The following is a 20,333-nucleotide window of genomic DNA, read 5'->3' as shown; positions in this document are numbered from 1 at the left end:
GCTGCACATGCCTTTAATCCCAGCACTCAGGAGGCAGAAGCAGGCGGATCTCTGAGTTTGAGGCCAGCCTGATCTACAGAGTGAGTTCCAGGCCAGCCAGGGATACACAGAGAAACCCTGTCTCAATAAAACAAACAAAGCAAAACAAAACAAAACAAAACGAACAACAAAATAGTCTTTCTCTGCCAGACAGCTTACGAATCTTTATCAGTGAGATTAAGTGTCTATCCCACTGGGAAGATTTAACAACAATTTTCAACTTTGACAGTCCCCAAACAAGACAAATCTCTCTTTCCACTGATATCACCCAGCTCTTGAAGGTGCCCCAGTTACATGGATGCTTTGCTTAGAGACTGGATAAACATTTATACACCATAAATTTCTCCTTTTCTAGGATCTGTAGAAATGGTGCTAAGACATCAGTATTTTGTTTGTTTGTTTTTTTGTTTTTTGTTTTTCAAGACAGGCTTTCTTTGCATAGCCTTGGCTGTCCCTGAACTCCCTCTACAGACCAAGCTGTCCCGGAACTCCCTCTGTAGACCAGGCTGTCCTGAAACTCCCTCTATAGACCAGGCTGTCCTGGAACTCAGAGATCTACCTACCTCTACCTCCCTGTGCTGGGATTAAAGGCATGCCCTGCCACAACCCAGCTAACTTCGGCCCTGAGTGTCTATCCTGGAACTCCCAGTCAGAGGCCTTTTAAACAGGAAGCCCATGGCCGTCATAGGAGCCCTTGGACCTTCGTGAAAACCTTGCACAGGCCAGATCCGAATACCTTCCTTAGATTCTAAGTGCTTTAAAGATGTGCGTCATCTCTTGTATGTACTCCAAAATAGCACATATCAAGGTAAAATTTTAATTTTAGTTAAAAAAAAAAAACCAAACAACAAAAAAATCTTAGTATGGGACTAGAGAGATGAGAGCTGACTGGTTGGGCAAAAGTGCTTGCTGCTCTCACGAGGACTTGAGTTCAATTCCCAGTACCCGCGGGAGGGTGGCTCTCAACTGCCCTTAGCGCTAGTCCTCTGCACTCAGGTGTGCAGACCCTCTCATTCATAGTTAGGAATAAAAATAAGCCTTTGTAAAGCCCCTCCCGTCCATGGGTGATGATTGGGAGGGTGAAGTGGTGAAGCCCAGTTCACCTGCCAGTTACATGTGGTACCCAGATGTGAGCCCCTGACCATGATGTGCGTGGTGACTGTGCAGATGGCAGTCTTCGCTTTGCGCCCAGCCTCCTGGCGACTGGGCTCAGCACTTCCTGCTCCGTGGCCACCAGCACAGGGTAGCGGCTGTGATTGGCCGGTCACTTTGCCTCTGCTGAGGCTTGTCTCTATGGCTGCATGATGGGCCTGAGAAGTTGCCACCCATCCTTATTAAGAGCATACGCGTGCTACCAGGAGAGACTCACAGAGTCCTCTGACAGATTATGCCTGCAACATAAAGTAGTGTCCTTCACATTTTATTTTTTGTGATGAAGAACCACAAGGAAATTAAATTTCACTGGGCCTGGTAGCACAGGCCTGTAACTCCAGCTACTTAGTTAGGAAGCCGATATAGGAGGATATCTCATTCAAGGCCAGCCTGGGCCACTTAGTGAGATATGTCTCGTCAGACAAAGTAAAAAGAGGAGTCTGGAGAGATGGCTCTGCAGTTTAGAGCACTTGCTGCTCTTACAGAAGACCGGAAGTTCAATTCCTAGCTCCTATATGGTGGCTCACAACTGCAACTCCAGTTCAAGAGCATCAGGTGTCCTCTTCTGGTCCCCAAGGGCACCAGGCATCCATGTGGTATACATACATGCGTACGAGCAAACATACATACAAAATAAAGTAAGTCTAGGACTTGCCTAGCGTGAACAAGGCCTTGGGTTCAGTCTTCAGCAACTCACACGTGTAATATGCACATACACAGTGTTTGAATTATGTGGGCAATAAATTGAAAATAATTAATTAGCACTTTATTTATATGCTTTCTCGAGAGTGTCCCTAAAAGTCTCAGTTTAACAACAACAACAAAATGAAAATTAAAAAGCCTGTCTTGGCACAAGTGAACTTTGATGTTTAGTTTTGTTTGTTTTTCCTTTGAGTCAGTCTTGTTATGTAGCCAGCTGGCCTGGACCTCATCTGTAGTCCAGGTTGGCTTCAGACTTGCAGCAATCCTCCTGCCTCAGCCTCCTGGGTGTTGTGATTCTAGGACCACCACAGTCGGCAAAAAGACCTTTAAGAGACATTTCGCCTTCTAGGCATCATACCTGGCGTTTGCTTTCTAGAAGATTCGCTTCCCATGTCCACAGGTCATACAGCACGGCAAATCTGTCCACACTGGCATGAGCCCAGCCCCAGCGTTGGCTGCTCTGTGACCGGCTATCCTCTTTGTGACCTGGGAAGAAGCCAGCGGGAATGGTTAGAGCCAGGCCATTCAAACGCTCCTTGTGTGAGGAACTCAGACGATCAGCTCCACCTGAGGAGTGGATCTGAGCTGGCGGGCGACGGGGTCACCCGGAAGTCAACTGAGGGAGCCACCTGTGAAGACGAGGCCTGGAGTCCACGTTTGTTGACTTCTGAGTCAATAGTAGTTCTGTTTTTACTTTCTAAATTTAAGATTAATTTTAGTAATTTATATATTTTTTTCCTTTTGGATACAGAACCTAACCATGTAGCCTTGACTGGCATAGAACTTGCCGTGCAAACGAGGCTGGCCTGAAACACAGAGATCCACCTACTTCTGCCTCCTGTGGGCCAAGTGTGCACCGCCACCCCTAGCTCAGTTATTTTTTGTTATTGTGAGTCGAAGTCTCATGTAACTGAGGGCAAACTTCCGACCTACCTAGCTCTACCAAACAAGTAGTGTCCTGGCAATCACAGGTACGTCTGCCATGCCCATGCCGGGTGCTGGGGATGAAGCCCGGGGCTTCCTGCATTCTTGGCGACTATACCAACTACACTACATCCCAGTCTTTTAGAGTGTTTAGAAGTAAAACCAGTTGGCATAAAACCCATCTAAAATTTCCCTGAATTCATAGCTTTAAAGACAGATCATACACTTCTCCTTTTTCAAAAACTGGTCTCTGGGGTTTAGCAACTGAAATAAATGTACTATTTCTCTCTCTCTCTCTCTCTCTCTCTCTCTCTCTCTCTCTCTGTGTGTGTGTGTGTGTATGTGTGTGTGTGTGTGTGTGTGTGTGAGTGCACACACAAAGATCAAGAGGTCAACCTAAAGTGCTGTTTCACAGGAACCCCCACCTTTTGGGGATGTGTTTTGGGTTCTCTCACTGGGACCTGAGTTTCACCATGTACATAAGCTGACTGCTGTCTCTGCCGCTCAGAACCGGTACTACAGAGCTTGCCACGACTGCTAGCTGTTGGGGGTGGGGGAGGGATGAACTCATATCCTCAGAATGGAAAGGCAAGCCCTTGTGCTGACTGAGCTGGCTCCCCAACCCTATTATTTTCATTAACGTTAACTATGTCAGAAATTTCCAGAGAGCCTTCTAAGACATCCCTTAATTATATTAATTGCCGCGTTAAATCAGCAAAGTTAATCATCATCACTGTTTGGCAGAAATATTTTCTATTGGATTAGTGTTAGCGTCACTGAGAACATGATTATTGCTTTTAATTTATAAGAGGCCTGCTTCGGGAGAGAAAATACTAGAAGGCCAGAAACATCCAGGTGCCGACATGTGAGCTGAGTAATGACTGACTCCGTGATGGGTGTTTAGCAAGAGCCAGGCTCGGTCGAGGGTCCTCTGGGGCAGCAGAAAGCATTTCACAATGGGTGACTAAGCCCTCTAGTAGCCAGCTTCAGGGAAGGATGTCAAATGTGTTTCAACCGAATTAAACTCTCAGCAGGCAGAAATAGTCACATCGGAGGATCAGTTAATACGGACAAACGTTGGATGGAGCATAACCGGTAAAAATGAAAGCTAAGAGCTAAAATGAAATGTTCTAGAATGTTCAGGACCAGATTCACATATTCACGGTTGCAGGGATGACCGCCTAGTCGAGTTTGTTCAGTGTCACTATTAAATTAACTCCGCCTGGGGTCTCAAAGCTGGCGGTCAAACTTCCTTTGAGAAACGTGTTTGAACACAATGGAGGTGAGCTATCTTCTGTCACAGTCTACATGCATTTGGACACAGCGCAAAAACTCCCCCTCCTGTACCCCAGTGTGTCTAGACTTTCTTAGCTCTTTCCAAATGCAACAGGAAACTCCTGGGAGCTATCCTTACCTTACCTACTTTTAAAATTGGAAGTTTAGGTGATGGTGCCAAAAAGAAGCAAGAATAGCGATATGGGTTGCTGGATTAGCCCAAGTCATGAGTCCTCCTTCTGGGGCTTCTCTGGCATTCTCTTAGCCAGATCTCCCGGCATGCCCATGGTTCCTGTTAGGAATCAATCCAGTGATGTCTCCTGCTTCTAAATGCAGTCTCCTCGGCATCATTGGCTCAGGAGAAACATCATTCATTGCACTTGCTTCCTTTGCTCTCCCCAGAGTCCTGTACCGCATCCCTTCTACCCAGCGGGTGATGAAGAACTTCCCTGGTTGACATGCAGTCTAACAACTACAAGAATTACAGTTGATCCCTTAGAGAGCACAGCTCCATCACAAAGGAGAGTTGAGTCCCACGCGGGCACACACATGGTTCAGGGGTAGTGTATGCTTAATCAAATTTTAAAAGCTATTGTTCGGTCATTGATTTGTGTGTTTTTGTTTGTGTATCTGCTTTCAGTACTGGAACTCTACAAGAGCCCTGTCCACAACAACCAAGTACTCTACTCTTGAGCTTCATTCCCAACCCTGGCCAGTTGATTTTTTTTTTCTTTTATCTACCTCCTTACTTTTTTCTTTCTCAATGTAATGGCTGGCAATGAGCAGCAGTTCTGACTCCAGCTCCTCCAGATCTTGCAAGGCGCTGTCATACATGACATACAGACCAAACTGGTCCTGAGTGTGGACACAGCCAGCCTGCGTACTGTGGAAGTCGTCCTGGTTTTCAGCTTCCGAGAACTCCAAGAATTGCACGCTGTGGACCTGGGGAAAGAAGGCCAAACCCAAACCCCAAAGTTACTGGAAAAGGGAGAGTTATATTTTGTCCAGTCCCAACGGTCCAGGCAGTGGGTTTCTCCTCCCACACAGCGGACTGCTGAGGCACAGCCAAAAGGGAAGAATCGAATTATATATATAAGCTTCTGTCAAACACTGCGGAACATTTGTTCACCACAAAGAATTCAAATATTTTTATCCCCCGCCCCGCCTTATGAGACCTTTATGTAAATGCTCTAATCCTCCCACCTGTAAAACTTGTTTACACAAAAGCCTGCTGCTTCCTCCTCATAATTTGAGACTTGAGTGACTGACCCCTCCCCTCTTTCTTCATCAAAGACATTCATTTTCAGCGAATGGGGAAAAGACACAGTCACCTGCACAGGGACAAAACTCAAGTGAATTTGCCATCTAGACACGCTTGCTCTTCCACTTTTACGACTAGCGCACCCTTATGAACAAAAGTGAAGGTCTACTTTGTCAAGCTGCTTTAGATGAAGTAGTGCTCTCTTTCTCTGTGTCCCTGAACTACTTGTTTCTAACACACACACACACACACACACACACACACACACACACACACACACACACAGAGTGTTGGTGGGGAGAGGTTGCTCCTGAGGCACATAAAAGAGTTTGTTTTTCTAGTTAATTCTAGAGCAACTGGAACTGGGCACTTAGTGGTTCAGAATTTCGTTGGCTTTTGAAGTCAGAGGCTGGGACAGAGGACTGCCAGGATCTTACCCTGGTTGAACCGTGCAGCTGCTCTTAGGTCACTAGCAAAATGGGAGGGGTTGGGCATCACGATTTGGTAATATTGGGGTGCCTTTGAGAATAATGAAGCCTTTCTCAGCTTTCCCCATTGCTAGCTAATCCCACCAAAAGCTGAAAAACTCTACAGTCACCAAAGTCACCCTGGGTCAGTGGCTTTCCAGGTCTTAGAAATCTAAACAATTCATGGATCACAGAATTTTAGTGGGGAACTTATTGCAGAGCCCTGGGTGGGAGCCCCTTAAAAGGGAAAAGGAGCACGGCTTCCATAGAGCAGGGTGGGTCCCAGGAAACCGGCTACCATCTAGATGCTGGCCTGGGCTTTTTCAAGGCAGCAATCAAGGTGAGGGATAGGAAGTGAGATGAGCCGGTTGGTCCAGTTGGTCCAACCAGGTGCCCAGGTGCCTCTTCAGAGTCTCTGTCACTCACTTCTAGCCTTTAGGTGGAGGTGATATTTAGAAGATAATTTAGATAATAGTTAGAAGAACTCGCTTCTGGCATTTCTGGCCTCCAGCAAGGACTTTCTCAGCCTTGGGTTGCTGCAGAATCTGATCATTTCCCATCTTCCACTCACGTTTCTACACTACACTCATTGTGTGGAATGAGTAACACCATGTAGGCGGGGCACACTGGACTCACACACATTAGCTGTTAAAAACATTTCTCTTTTAACTCCGTGAGTTCTGGGCTGGAAGGGCTCAATGGGTAACACACTAACCAGCAAAGCCTGCTGTCCTGAGTTTGATCTCCACAACTTGTGTAAAAAAAGCCAGATGTAATGACACATCTGTAATCCCAGCTCTCCTACCTAGAGAGGAGGAACAAAGACAGAATTGCCTGGAAGCTCACAGGCCAGCTAGCCTGAGTAAGTTGTACAGATGCAGAAACAAGAGGGACTGCCTTGAAACAGGCTGGACAATGAGGATTCCTGAAGGTTGTCCCATGGCGCGCACACACACACACACACACACCACACAATTCATGTTTAGCTCTTTCAGTTCCAACAAAATGCATTAGCAATCTCATGTCTTAGTAATTTTCTGTGTTGGATAATGTCCTCCCAAATTCATGTACACCTGGAAATCTTTTTTTTTCTTTTTAAAAGTTTTTCGAGACAGGGTTTCTCTGTGCATCTTTGGCTGTCCTGAAACTAGCTCATGTAGACCAGGCTAACCTCGAACTCACAGAGAACCACCTGCCTCTGCCTCCCGAGTGCTGGGATTAAAGGCATGTGCCACCACCACCTGGCACACTTAGAAATCTTTGAACAAGACTTTATTTGGAAACAAGTCTTTACAGAAATAAAGTAAAAGATCATCCTACTGGGTTAGAGTGGATTCTAATCCAACAAGTGGTGTCCTTATGAAAAGAAGGAAATTGGAGCTTGACGCCAAAGGAAGAAGGCCCCAAAGCTTACAAGGATTTATCTGTAAGTCAAGCAATGTCCAATTTTAGCACACACCTGTAAAGCCAGCTGTCCCAGAGGTGGAGACAGGAGGATCACAAGCCGTGGGATGATCTGACAAATTAGTGAGCTCTAGTCTCTACATAAGACACTGAAAGCTGGAGAGGAGAGCTACCGATGTGGTCAGTGGAAACCTGTAAGCCAAGCTCGTGTGAGGCCCTGGGCTTAGCTCCTAGTACCTCACTCAAGAAAACGAGGAGGGAGAGGTGAAGGCAAGAGAGAGGAGGAGCAGGAAGAAGAGCAGGTAGGGAGGAGGAGGCAGAAGATGGGCCAGAGAATGGCAAAAATTGCCCCAAACTACCAGACTCTGGAAGAGGCTCAGAAGGCCCTCCTTTGGAGAAAGTGTGGCCCTGCCAACACCCTGGCTCCGGACAGGTGGTATCCAGAGCTGTGGCTTCCATTTCTGCCACGAGCCACTCACTTTGCTGTGGCAGCTCTGCAAATTATCACAACCGAGAAATACTTCAACTGTGTCACTGTTAGCGGAAAATTCCTGAGATTCTCTGCACTGTTCTCCAAGGCATTTTAGCCACAGCTGCAGAGGTGACTGGCCTGTCCCCGGCACTGCCTGGGTTGTGGTTCTATTGCTCTCTTGCTTCCTTCCCTCACCTGTGAGTTTCTACGGTCCTATGAAGACCCTCTTTATAAAGGCTTTCTTTGTGGTTTAGAGAGTGGGTCCTGTCATATTGTTCTTGGAGGAGCAGCAGGAAAAGGAGGGCAAGTAATTAGTGTCTGAGTAAGAAATAAAATGACCTTTGGGATGATCCATGTGTGTTTAAAGTCTGGATAATAACTGGGACCAAGGTAACTATTTGACAAATAAAGTAACTGCAGGAAAACTAGGGACCGTCATGTGTTTTACATCCTGTCCCGACTTACCCACGTGAGCTTTAGGCCTTTCTGTGACATAAGGGCACTTATCTGACTGATTTATACTTTCCTGAAGTATCCTGCATTAAGATAATATTAATAGTCATTCAGCCTAAGACCCCGGTCAAAACTATTGGGCAAATGATAGACTTAATAGCTTCCATTTTTTAAACTTTTTTTAAAACATTCTCTCTGCCCCTCCTTCCCTTCTTTCCCCTCCCTCCTTCCCTTCCTTCTTCCTTCCCTCCTTCTCTCGTCCACTTTCTCCTCCTCCCTCTCTGTGCACGGGGGTGGGGAATCAGAGGGCAGCTTGCAGGACTGGGTTTTCTCCTTCCGTCATGTGAACTCCTAGGACCTAGCCCAGGATGCCAGGCTTGGTGGTAAGTACCTTTACCCACAGAGCCATCTCACTGGGACCAGGGGTCTTTTATAAAAGAAGATCAAAGATATCTTTTGCTCATTTTTTCTCCTGTTCTATAAGTTATTATTGTAGACAGAAGTTTCTGTCTCACCTGGTCCCATAGCCCTCAGTCCCAAAGAAACACACAGGAGCTTATATTATTGGCCTATTGCTTAGACTTACTACTCACTAGCTCTTATGACTTAAATTAACCCATAATTCTTGTCTATGTGTAGCCACACAGCTTGGTACCTTATCTCAGGGAGGCATTCTCATCTTGCTTCCTCTGTGTCTGAGGCTGGTAACTGCAGACAGAGCCTTTCCTCTTCCCAGAATTCTCCTAGTCTGGTAGCCCCGCCTATACTTCCTGCCTGGCTATTGGCCAGTCAGCATTTTATGAAACCAATACGAGTGATGAATCTTTACAGGGTGCAAAAGCATTGTCCCAGAGCGCATTGTTGCTGCAGCGAATCGTTCTACATTTCAGCAGCATGATGCGCCTCACAGAGCACTTCCATGCAGTCTTCTTATGATTGGAACATTCTGTTATGAGTAGAGCCTTTCTTTGCAACTAAACATTAAATAAATACAACCATGTGAAAGACAAAAATCCAGGTCTTGATGGGTGGTGGTGCACACCTTTAATCTCAGCACTCAGGAGGCCGAGTCAGGCAGATCTGAGTTCAAGGCCAGCCTGGTCTTCAGAGGTAATTTTAGGATGGCCAGGGCTACACAGAGAAATCCTGTCTCGAATAACAAGGACAACAAAAACTCTCAGCTTCCTTTTGTTACTTGAGCATCCAGTAAGCACCTTCAACTTCCCAAGTCCTGCATGAGATTCTGGCCTTTCTCAGTCAAATCTCAATTGATAACTCCAAACTTCTAGTGCTCAGGTCAAAACAACTTTGGGACCGCTCTTGACTTCTGGAAGTCATTCTGGATGTACCTTTACCATACATGCACATGCTATTTAATGGCTTCTTTGTTCTGATGTTGTTAGATCATTCCATTGTTGCATGACCACTGAAAACTGTGTCTGTCCAACTCTAGGTTGTGTAGCCTACTACACATATGGTATAGCGTATTGTTGTAGGCTGTAAATCTAGACACCACGTTTCTATACTCAATGTGGTAGACAGTCATAATAGAATCATAAGCGTTTGGATATCAGAACATCTAAACAGGATTGTTTATCAGCATCAAGTCACAAACATGGGCTACAGTGTTCCATGCAACAGACACTTTCCATCTTATGAGAAAAATAGTCTTCTAAGGTCATTGTGTATGATCCACCATTGGCTGAAATACGGTCCTATGGCACATGAACATATGTTTAGAATCTACCATTTTTTAATTCAAGGTTTAATTTTTATTTTGTGTGAATGTTTTTGCCTACATGTATGTATATGTACTCTGTGCCTGGTGCTAGTGGAGACCAGAAGAGGGTATCAGATCCGCTGGAACTGGAGTTACAGATGGTACAAGCCAGCATGTGGGTGCTGGGGATTGGACCCAGGGCCTCCACAAGAGCAACAAAAGCTCTTAGCCACTGAGCCATCTCTTTGGCCCCAGAATCTGTCACTGTTACCGGCTGTTTGCTCAGAGATATTGTCTCTGAGTTGATTAAGGAAGCAGTCTCCGATCGTGGCTCATTGCAAAGCCCTGGAGTGCTGTCCCCAAACCAACACGATGAACAGTGGCGTGAAAGTCAAATTGCTTCAAGGTTCTGTTTAAACCCTACAAGGGCTTGCTCCCCTTCTGGCTCAGAGATAAAGCCAAAATCCTTGCCATGACTCGCAAAGCCAGGTAGAATCTTCCTCCACCTCTTACGCCTCATTGCTTGCTCTTTTTCCCTTTGTCCACCCTGGTCACGCTGAACTTCTCAATGGCCCTGCAGTGGGCTGGACACAGCCCTGCTTGGGGCCTCTGTATTGACCTTCCCCCTGCTAGACACTCCCCCAGTAAGTCAGATTGCTTCATGAGTTCCTTCAGGCCTTCCCTCCCACAGTGCTCTCCCCTTCACCTCCTCACCAGGGGCATCCACTGCCCATTCCACGTTCACCAGGAGCACCCACTGCTCACTCCACATTCACCGGGGGGGAAATCCACTGCCCACTCCACATTCACCAGGGGAATCAACTAACCACTCCACGTTCACAGGGGGCATCCACTGCCCACTCCACGTTTACCTGGAGCATCCACAGGAGACAAATACCGTCCTCCCCTACTAACTGTAGGACTAGCATCTTGGGGCTTTGCCATATGTCATTTCTGTTCTCCCATAAATGATAGGCATCAGAATAAAAACTCCACGTTCACCAGGAGCATCCACTACCCCACTCGAGTGCTCTCGGTTCTCCATTGCACCATCACAATCCTCAGGAGTTCACGAAGGCTATGCTACCCCATGGTCAATAGCTCTAAAGCACAGTGACGGAAGTGAATTTCACACTCATAGAGCTATTGCAGGACCAGCGGCTCTCTGGGCCGTCACACTAGACCAGCAACCAAGGACGGAAATGTTTCCATCTTCCCATGTGACCATCGCCTTCTACTGGCTGAAGCAGGGGAGGACAGCCAGAGAGTGTGGGGCAGCTCCTAGTGCTGTCATTTCTGCTCACAGCTCAAAGCGAGTCACAGGCCCACTCCCCTGCAAGAGCCAGGAAGTCTAGGGAAACGTTAGCACCATCTCACCCTCTCTATGATACATATTGTATGCTTCTTAATGCCTCTTGCTGGGTGGTAAGTTTCCTTATGGTGAGAACTTGTGCTAGTTTTGTGTGCTGCTATACCCCTGTGTCTAGAATAGAGCCTAGTTTAGCTATTTGTCAGCATACTTGAGGGAGGAAGGAAGGAAGCATGGCTCACAGCCTACGGGGACAGATAAGCCAACAGTGGGGCACAGCTCTGTGCTGGATCCTATGACAAGCTGACAAGCCATTCGATGAAGCCGTCGTTCCACACAGAGATATAAAGAAGGGTTTCCCAGAGAGATTTTAGGAATGGACTCTTGAGTCAGAATACACGTTTGCCAAGGAGAGAATGGGAGAGTGGCAGAGGAGCCCATAGGCCTGGAAGGCTCTGTATAGACAGAGGAGGGTCCGGCCCTCCCTCATGGAGAGTCTAAAGGCATCAGAAGGAAATGAGGTAGAAGAGTTTGGCAGGGCCCAGAATAGCTCAACCTTGTAAATGTCACCAAGAAACCCAGACTTCATCTTGTGTGGAAAAGGAAACTCAGCAAGGACTTCCAGCAGAATAGCAAGCTTGTTTCTATCTGGGCAGCCCCTGAGAAACTTGCAAAGCCAGAGGGAGGCATTCTCTTTAAAATCCTCCAGTTCCCATTGCCTTAGGAACTGGTCCCCTGTCAAAGGAGAGCCACGCCCCCATGGGTTTGGCTCACTCTGTCTAGAGGCCTCATCTCCCACCACTTCCTCTCCAAAGCCTTCTGCTGCCCACACACCAAGTTGCAACACACCCTGAACTCATCGTACGGCATCAGGTTCCCATGACTGAGGAGCCACAGGCAAGGTTCAATACTAGGAGGAGCCTGCTGTCTCTCAGGTGGGGCTCCTTCTACCCTGCCATGTTGTATAGGCACATAAGACGACAAGGTGGCTCTGCGAGACCCGTAGAAGACTTCTTTGGCTAGCACGATTGTTAAGTAAACCATCACTAATACTAAAGCCCAAAACTTTCCTTGCGGTATTAAAACAGGGCCCAAACGAACATGCTGGGGAAGAAGCGTCCATCTTAGGAGCTTGACCCACACCCAATAAACCAGCTTGTCTCGTCCCAGCAGCTTCCTTCCTGGACTCGATGAACGCAGTGGATTAGCATCTGTGCCCTTTCCGCCATCCCCAGGGCTGGACGTCCTAATGTAAATATTTGATCCTATTAAAGACCCGACAGAAGGTACTGCCTGGTGTGTCTCACATTAAACAGCAGCAGCTGGGAGTGTTTTCAGTCTGATGCCTGTCATTTATGGGAGAACAGGAATGACATACTGCAAGGCCCCAAGATGCTAGTCCCACAGTTAGCAGGGGACGATGGTATTTGTCTCCTGTGGTAGTCTGAATATAGTTGGCACCCATATGCTCATAGGGAGTGGCACTATTAGTAGGTGTGGCTTTGTTGGAGTAGATGAAGCTTGTTGGAAGAAGCTTGTCACAGTGGGGGGGGGCATCTCATATATGCTCAAGCCACACCCAGGGCTTCAGTTCAATTCCTGCTGCCTGCAGGTCAAGATGGAGCGCTCTCAGCTCCATCTCCTGCACCGTGTCTGCCTGCGTGCCTCCATGTTCCGCCGTGATGATAATGGACTACACCTCTGAAAATTTAAGCCACCCCAACTTCAGTGTTTTCCTTTATAAGAGTTGTAGTGGTCACGGCAGTAGAAACCCTAACTAAGGCATCTTGTCTTTCCCACTTCCTTTCTTTCTATTCCTCACTCCAGCTCAGAACAAGCAAAGGGGGGAGGGTCTTTTTTGTTGTTAGGGGATATTTGTACACTATGTGAAGGTGTATCGCTGGGATTGGTGCAATGAAAAGCTGAATGGCAGATAGCTAGGCAGGAGGTATAGACAGAATTTCCAGGGAGAGAGAGGAAGAGAAGGAGGAATCAAGGTGCAATAGAGATGCCCGGAGAGACAGAGAGGAAACAGGAGGTGTAAGATAGAAGAGATGTAATGAAAAGTGATAGAATGTGGATGGATAAAAATGTATTCATTTAAGTTATAAGAGCTAGTTAGGAACAAGCTTAAGCTAAGCTTTCATAATTACTAAGTCTCTGTGTTGGTATTTGTGAACTGTGACCCAAAAACCCAACTACAGTACGTCACAGCGGTGGTGGGATCAATATAGGAAAGAGGAAGATGCACTTGTGTTGCACACGTGTTTGTCTGAAGAGAGTCTTGAGCCTCTTCCACAGGTCCATAGAGCAGTAAGCCAGTCGGGGCTATGATTGAGCTCAAAGGAGTAAGAAACCCGAAGAGCCAAGTGATCAGGGCAGAAGTCTGAGTGTTGTGAGCCAGGAGGATGTACAAGAGCCCGTGAAAGGTCAGAAGAATGCTGCCCTGGAAACTCTACGTGACTGGGCGAAGAAAACAAAATACTCCCCAATATCCAGAGCTGCACTGCCCAATGTGGTAGCCTCAAGCCAATGCACTTTCTGTGAACAATATGCCCCAGAGCCTAAAGAATTCAGACAAAAGTTTGTGCCCTATTTCACCATTGATTTTTTTTTTAAATACTGATTACATGTGAAAATAATGTCTCTTGCACATGGGGTTACATGGGTTGTATTGGAATTAATTTCACACATTTCTTTACATGTTTTAAATGTAGCTACTAGGAAATCTGACATTGTGTATATTGCTCTCATATGCGTCTGCGGCACAGAGAGAGCTGGCTAGACTCTCCATGCGAAGCCACAGTTAACAGAATTCCCTGTCTTACGGGTGCAGCAGGCTATGTCAGGGACCGCAGTCCAGAATATGACCTGTTCGAAGCTAAACAAGTCTCATTTTTCACGTTTGTCTTTTTATTTTATTTATTTATTTGTTTGTTTGTTTGTTTATTTATTTTTTGAGACAGGGTTTCTCTGTATCTTTGGAGCCTGTCCATGTTTATCAGTCTAATTTCATTCTCCTTAAATTTAATTCATTTTTAAGACACTTATCTATTGTATGTGCATGCATGGGTGTTCATGTCACAGTGAGTGTGTAAATGCACACATACACAAGTACGGAGGTCAGAGGTCAACTTGCAGGAGCCACGTTTTCCTTCCACCATGTTGGTCTTAGGGATTATACTCAGGTTGTAATTCTTGAAGGCAAGCACCTTTACCCAATGAGCCATCTTGCTGGTCTTCAAATTCTTCATTTTTCAGATGGTCCCACTATGTGACCCAGGATGGACTCAGACTCAATTCCCTGGGCCTCACCTCTGCGGTACCTGTACTACGGGTGTCTAGGAGACACTGTCCGGCTTCATCTACCATCTTCTGGGAAACCGGAATTAGAAAGTTTCGTGTATTCAGGTCTGGCCCCAGTCACATAGCTGAAGATGACCTCGAACTCTAGATGTTTCTACCTGGACTTGTGAGTGCGAGTACTCTAGTCAGGCACGAACACACTTGGCTTAATCTACTATTACTTTAAAGGGCTTGAGATCAGAAAGATACGTGGCACATTGTCAGAGAGAGTCTTGGAAGGATCTGGTGAGCCACGTGGGCCAGGAGAGGGAAGCACTTGTCACTTTCTGTCACTCTGAAGCCAGCCACCCAGGGGTCCGTCTCCTTCCTTCCTGATGTGGCTGCTCCTGCTCTCAAGCGGTCACTGTCAGGGCTTGTCCATTAGCTCAGCTCGGAGACAAGGTCTCACTGCACGCACAGCCCAAGTCCCTTCCGTTCAGCTCTCACAGGCTGTGATCACAGCCATTGTCACCAGGCTCAGCCTGGCCACCAAGTTTAGCGGTCCTCACCGTCACCTCCTCTTTCTCTGCATCTATATCACCACACATTACTTGTACCAATAATGGGGTTCACTTTGCTTTTTATATAGATACATAATATGCTTCGGGCGTTTTTGCTTGCCCCCCATTGCCCTCTCTTGTAGGTTGGTGCCCACCCCTCTGTTCCTACCTCTAAATGGTCATTCTCCACTAGGCTTATTTTGCTTACCGTGACTCCCCAACTCTTGCTCCACTATGTTAACTGATGGTAGTGCTAAGGAAACGTTTGAAAGACACACTAATCGGGGTATAAAAACTCAGCCGAATAGCTCACCTTGTGCTCAGCAGGTGTCCCATGGACATAGTGGTGAGCTCCTAGGCCTTGCGAGGTGCCCAAGCCTCCTTTTGCCATATTTACCCAGGAATTATCTTCCACAGTGGGGACCAGCTTCCCTGAGACCAAGGTAAGGCCTGAAATGTTGATCGTCAAAGTCCGCTCAACGGATCTGAAGTAGTTAAGAACTCCCAGACAGACGCGCTGGAACAGAGGAAGAAAGGCGTCAGGACACCGCGCTGTGCTTTGCCCTGCCCTACAGAGCAGAACCTGATGGGGACTTCAAGGGGGCAGCCCTACTGTGGAGAAAGGAAGCCACCATCCCTGGACGGAACTGGTTTCACACACACACAATAATGAAGAGCAAATGCATTGCTGTTAAAGGTAGGAATGCCCCCGTTCTAGGCGATCTCCAATGCATGGAGCCGGGGGTGCCACCGTGCCTGCACCTGTAGCTCCCGGATGTGCAGGTGACGCAGACACAGGAAGGAGAAGTAGGCCGCTCTCATCAGGACAGGATCCCGCCCAGGCTCAGTCCCGTCGCTCAAGCCCAGCAGTTGCAGGGTCATAGCATAGCTGCTTCTTTAGCAGGGAAGAAACAGTATGAGCGCGTTCCATCCCAAAGCTGCTCAGAAAACCCGCTCATCCCACAGGGCACGTGGCTGAACTGAAGGGGCTTTGCGATAGAAACGCGCGGGAAGGAAAACAACTACCCCGAATGCGTAACACGGAGAGCATTGCACTGAGCACCCACCCCCTTTGAAAGCCACCGTCCTGGGGAGAGACAGGAATTCAGATATCTGACCCTTGTTCATAGTTCTGCTTTCATTCTGACTTCAAATGTTTTTGAGGTAACATAAACTACACACGCATCGGTCACTCAAATTTCCCCACAGTTTTAGACCCTCTTCTATGAATTACCAATCCGCAGATTTCATTACCCGGTCTCTGTCTTCTGCTTGAGAGACCCATCAGAGCTTTGGCTGAGATGTGTCTTCGCAAGGTCACCGTCGCCTGGTTCCACCGAAAGACCCTCATCCTTCACATTTTCATTCTGCCAGAAAACGGTATTCGCTCAACTTCTGTAAGCATTTATGATACCAACAAAACCACAGGTCATCGAAAAGTAAATGTCATGATCCAAAGCACAGCAGGTGTGTTGTAAACGTGTCTTAATCCCAATCAGCATATGAAAGTCTAGATTTCTACAATAAATGAGGGAGTAACTGTTTTTACCAGAAAAAAAAATCTTTGTTTTATTGACATCTTTTATATAAAAATCACTCCATTTCTTGTCTTTTATGTGGTTTGCTTCATGAAAAGTATATGATAAAACATTTTTTTCAAGAACATATACTCTCTCTCTCTTTCTCGTGTGTGTGTGTGTGTGTGTGTGTGTGCGCGCGCGCACGCACGCGTGCTCAAGGATGTTTACGTCCATGCCTGCACCTGCCTGCAGAAGCAGCCAGAAACTGCAGCTGGGTGCCAGCTGTCTCCTTCAGTTACTTCGTTTCCACCACCCCTTTGTTTTTTGAGACAACGCCGCTTATTGAACATGGGGCCCATGGGATCATCTAGACTGATGAGCTCCGGGTTTAGTAAGAGCCCCTCTCAGGCCTCTTGTGGATGTGTGGTTTGTGGGTGTCTGGGCTCCCAGGGACAACCAGTGGAGGTGTTATTAGTGACCTGCCCTTGGCCCTCCTGGTGACCCAGTGGCAGAGGCTGAGGTGGAAACCTGTGTGAGTTATGTGTATGGTAGCATCTGGTTCACGGGACGGCAGAGTCCTCCGAGTGGTCCAAATAGCCATTGTCCTCTCTGACTCCAGCAACACACTATCCACCCTGGCACTTGGCCGTTCAGATGAATGTGGCATTTCCAAGCCATACTGCAGCTTCTGGGAATCACCCAAAGACGTGGGTTCCCGGAAGCTGCGATACGGCTGGACTTTGACCCTTTCTCCTCCCTTTCCGCATTCATTTCATCACAGGGCTACAGTGACCAGGTGGGGAGGCTTGGAAACATCACATTCATCTGAGAGGCCAAGGCCAGGATGGATATTCTGTTGCCGTAGTAAAGTAGAAATGGCTATTTGGACCCTCCTTCTTAGAACAGGAATGTGACAGCTGGGTTGTTTCAGGCCACACCATCTAAGGTACGGCAGTCACACTCTTGAAACTTCAGGACAGACAGAGCTGCCCAAGGACTCCAATGAACAGAGTTGCCCATCAGCTCCGCACTTTTTATCTATATCCAGATGTTCAATCCAGGAGAAGATGGTGTAATTTCCAATTCATTTGATCCCTCACCATTGTGTTTTACCATGACCAACAGACGACTTATGTTTAACGGACGCAGTTCCCAAGGCTGTATGTGAAGAGGGTCATTTCCCTGCTGAGCCTGTAGTGTTCCCAGCTACAGTTCAACACGTACCCAGAAGGGAAGCTCTGAGCCGCATCCTTTCTCTGAGGGGATTTTGACTTTTTCAGTTGCTTCAAAAATTACCAGAGCGAAAATTGACATCAGATTACAGTGAAAGACACTTGAAAGAATGATCAAATAAAGCACCAGTAGATGCTGGGCCAGTGGACTGCCAAGAAGGAAGCAAGAAGGAAGAGACGGTGTAGCATCCTTCAGGAAAAGGACCCAAGCACAGGAAATGTTCAAAGCCCAGGAGAACATTCCTTGGGAGCAGCAGATCTGCTGGGAAGTCCAGGACAGATCAGAGTGTCCACGGCCCCACCGACCCCACTGACCCCACCGCTGTCTATGGTTGCTCTCTCTTCCCAGGAGGCAGATCTTTGCCCTTGACCCTGCCTGTGACAGGTTGCTTTCCAAGATGGCCGAGCTCGTGAATTTTGAGTTTGGAATTTCTACTAACTGCCAAACTCATGTCCTTCTCAAGAGTTTGCAAAAACAGTGGGCTGGAAAGTAGAATGGGAAGAAAACTTAGAGGAAAGGTCTATTACACATTTCCTCATTCTCAAGTGTCCACCGCTTGTGAGTGTGCATCCACAGAATATCCTTGTAGCCAGGATGTAAAGGGAACATTTAAAACTGTGCTGCTTCAGATTATAAAGTCAAAGTTTTTTCCTTCTTTATACTTTTCTGTATTTCCTAATTTCCCTTGATAAATTTGCATCCCTACTATCATTCAACAATATTTACTTTTTAAATATTTTAAGTGTGTATGTGTGCACGTACATGCATGATGTATAACTCTATGACATAGGCACACATATGTCTTGGTGTGTGTGTGTGTGTGTGTGTGTGTATGTGTGTGTGATATAGGACAGCTTTTAGTGATCCGTTCTTTCCACCATGGGCTCCAGTGACTAAACTCAAGTCATCATGTTTTTGTGGTAAATCAATTTTATCCACTGAGCCATCTTGCTAGCCCAAAAATATTTATTTATTTTAATTAGATTTATTTTATTTTTTTATGCATATGGGTGTTTTGCCTACATGGAAGTTGGTATAACATTATGTGCCTAGCGTTCTTGGAGGCTAGAAGAGATCATTGGGTCCCTTGGAACTAGAGTTACACCAGTTGTGAGCGTCCGTGTGGATACTGAAATGAACCCAAGTCCTCCAGAAGAGCAGCCAGTGCTTTTAACCACTGACCCTAATCTCTCCAGTTCAAGAAAAATATTTATGATAAATATTCTATTGAATTTGATGAGGAGCACCAAGAAAAAGTCCTGTATTTGCTGATCTTGCTTTTGGGAATTGCCACGTCCCAGACTACTGGGTGGGCCTCATACTGACTGCCTCCCACCATCTCTGGAGTCAATCTGGAGAAGTTATAGGCAGGGTGTCTCTGATGCATGGCCACTGAGCACAGGTGAAGGCCCCGCCACTGCTCACCTGTTCTGTATCCAGAATGTGGTACTTCCTGCCATGGATCACTTCATGAGTTTTCTGTTTAAACTGTATCTTAAGCGTCATCATCAGAAGAAGATCTCTGTATCAAGCCAGTTTAAAGTGTGTTCCTTAGGGAGATGGCACAGGACACTGAACCGAGAAGCAGGTTGTGGGCTCCCGAGGACAGCATAGCCTGGCTGGTTCTTCCCTTGTCTGGATCAAGACTATAGCTAAATACGCTTCGTCATTGTCAAAGACTAATAAAAACTATGGTCCATTTGATTCAGGGTTACGTCAAGCATACATCACCATCAAGTAACAATAATAAGAAAACCTGATGTGTTTCTTTACTTCCAAAATCCAGACCTTGAAGTCAAAACAGAATTAGAATTACATTGAAAAGAATGGTCAGCCTTTGGTGTTAATGGTGAATAGAAGATAAAGTCAAACTGTGATAGCATCATTGTAAACATTAGTGATACCCAGGCACAAAAATCCATGTCAGAATACACAGGGGGACCAGGATACCCCATCCTCTGTGTCAGAAAATTTTATTTCTGTATCTATTCAAATGTAACACACACTTAAGTGATGTGAGATTCCCCTCTGTACGCTGTGAGTACCATTGGTTAATAAATAAACTGCTTTGAGACTATGGCAGGGCAGAACAGAACTAGGTGGGTAAGCTAGGCTGTGTGCTGAGAAAAAGAGGGTGGAGTCATGGAGCTGCCGCCAGAGATAGACATGCTAAAACTTTAGCTGGTAAGCCACAGCTACATGGCGATACACAGATTACTAGAAATGGGTTAAATTAAAATATAAGTGTCTGCCAAGAAGAAGCTAGAGCTAATGGGTCTTGTGTGATTATTTCGGGGCTGAGTAGCCAGGAACCAACAAGTGCTCCCCCACAACACTTAAGGAAAGCAGGCTCCTTTCAGCAAATCCTAATCCTAGCAATTGGGAGGTGAAGGCAAGAAAATCTCAGAGTTCAAGGCCAGCATGGTCTACAGAGAGGGTTCCAGAACAGCCAGGCTTACACCGAGAAACCCTGTCTTGGGAAAAAAATAAAAGAAAGGAAGGAAGGAAGAGAGGAGAAGAGAAGAGAAGAGAAGAGAAGAGAAGAGAAGAGAAGAGA

At 46.6% G+C, this 20,333-nt stretch overlaps 1 protein-coding gene across 1 annotated transcript in view; it reads right to left on the bottom strand.

Annotated features, from left to right (window-relative positions):
* The window catches only part of LOC126487621 (uncharacterized), a 178,778-nt gene that overhangs the window by 106,124 nt on the left and 52,321 nt on the right, over positions 1 to 20,333 (bottom strand). The window contains 5 exon segments of the mRNA XM_050120553.1: positions 2,252 to 2,379; positions 4,842 to 5,034; positions 15,337 to 15,540; positions 15,786 to 15,918; positions 16,278 to 16,390. Coding sequence (XP_049976510.1) covers positions 2,252 to 2,379; positions 4,842 to 5,034; positions 15,337 to 15,540; positions 15,786 to 15,918; positions 16,278 to 16,390 — 771 coding nt within the window.

This window comes from Alexandromys fortis, unplaced genomic scaffold (genome assembly GCF_014885135.2).
Source record: "Alexandromys fortis isolate MF-2015 unplaced genomic scaffold, M_Fortis_MF-2015_v1.1 scaffold_175, whole genome shotgun sequence".
Taxonomy (NCBI): domain Eukaryota; kingdom Metazoa; phylum Chordata; class Mammalia; order Rodentia; family Cricetidae; genus Alexandromys; species Alexandromys fortis.
The sequence above is the reverse complement of the archived record's forward strand: the minus strand, read 5'-3'. Positions and strand labels throughout refer to the sequence as shown.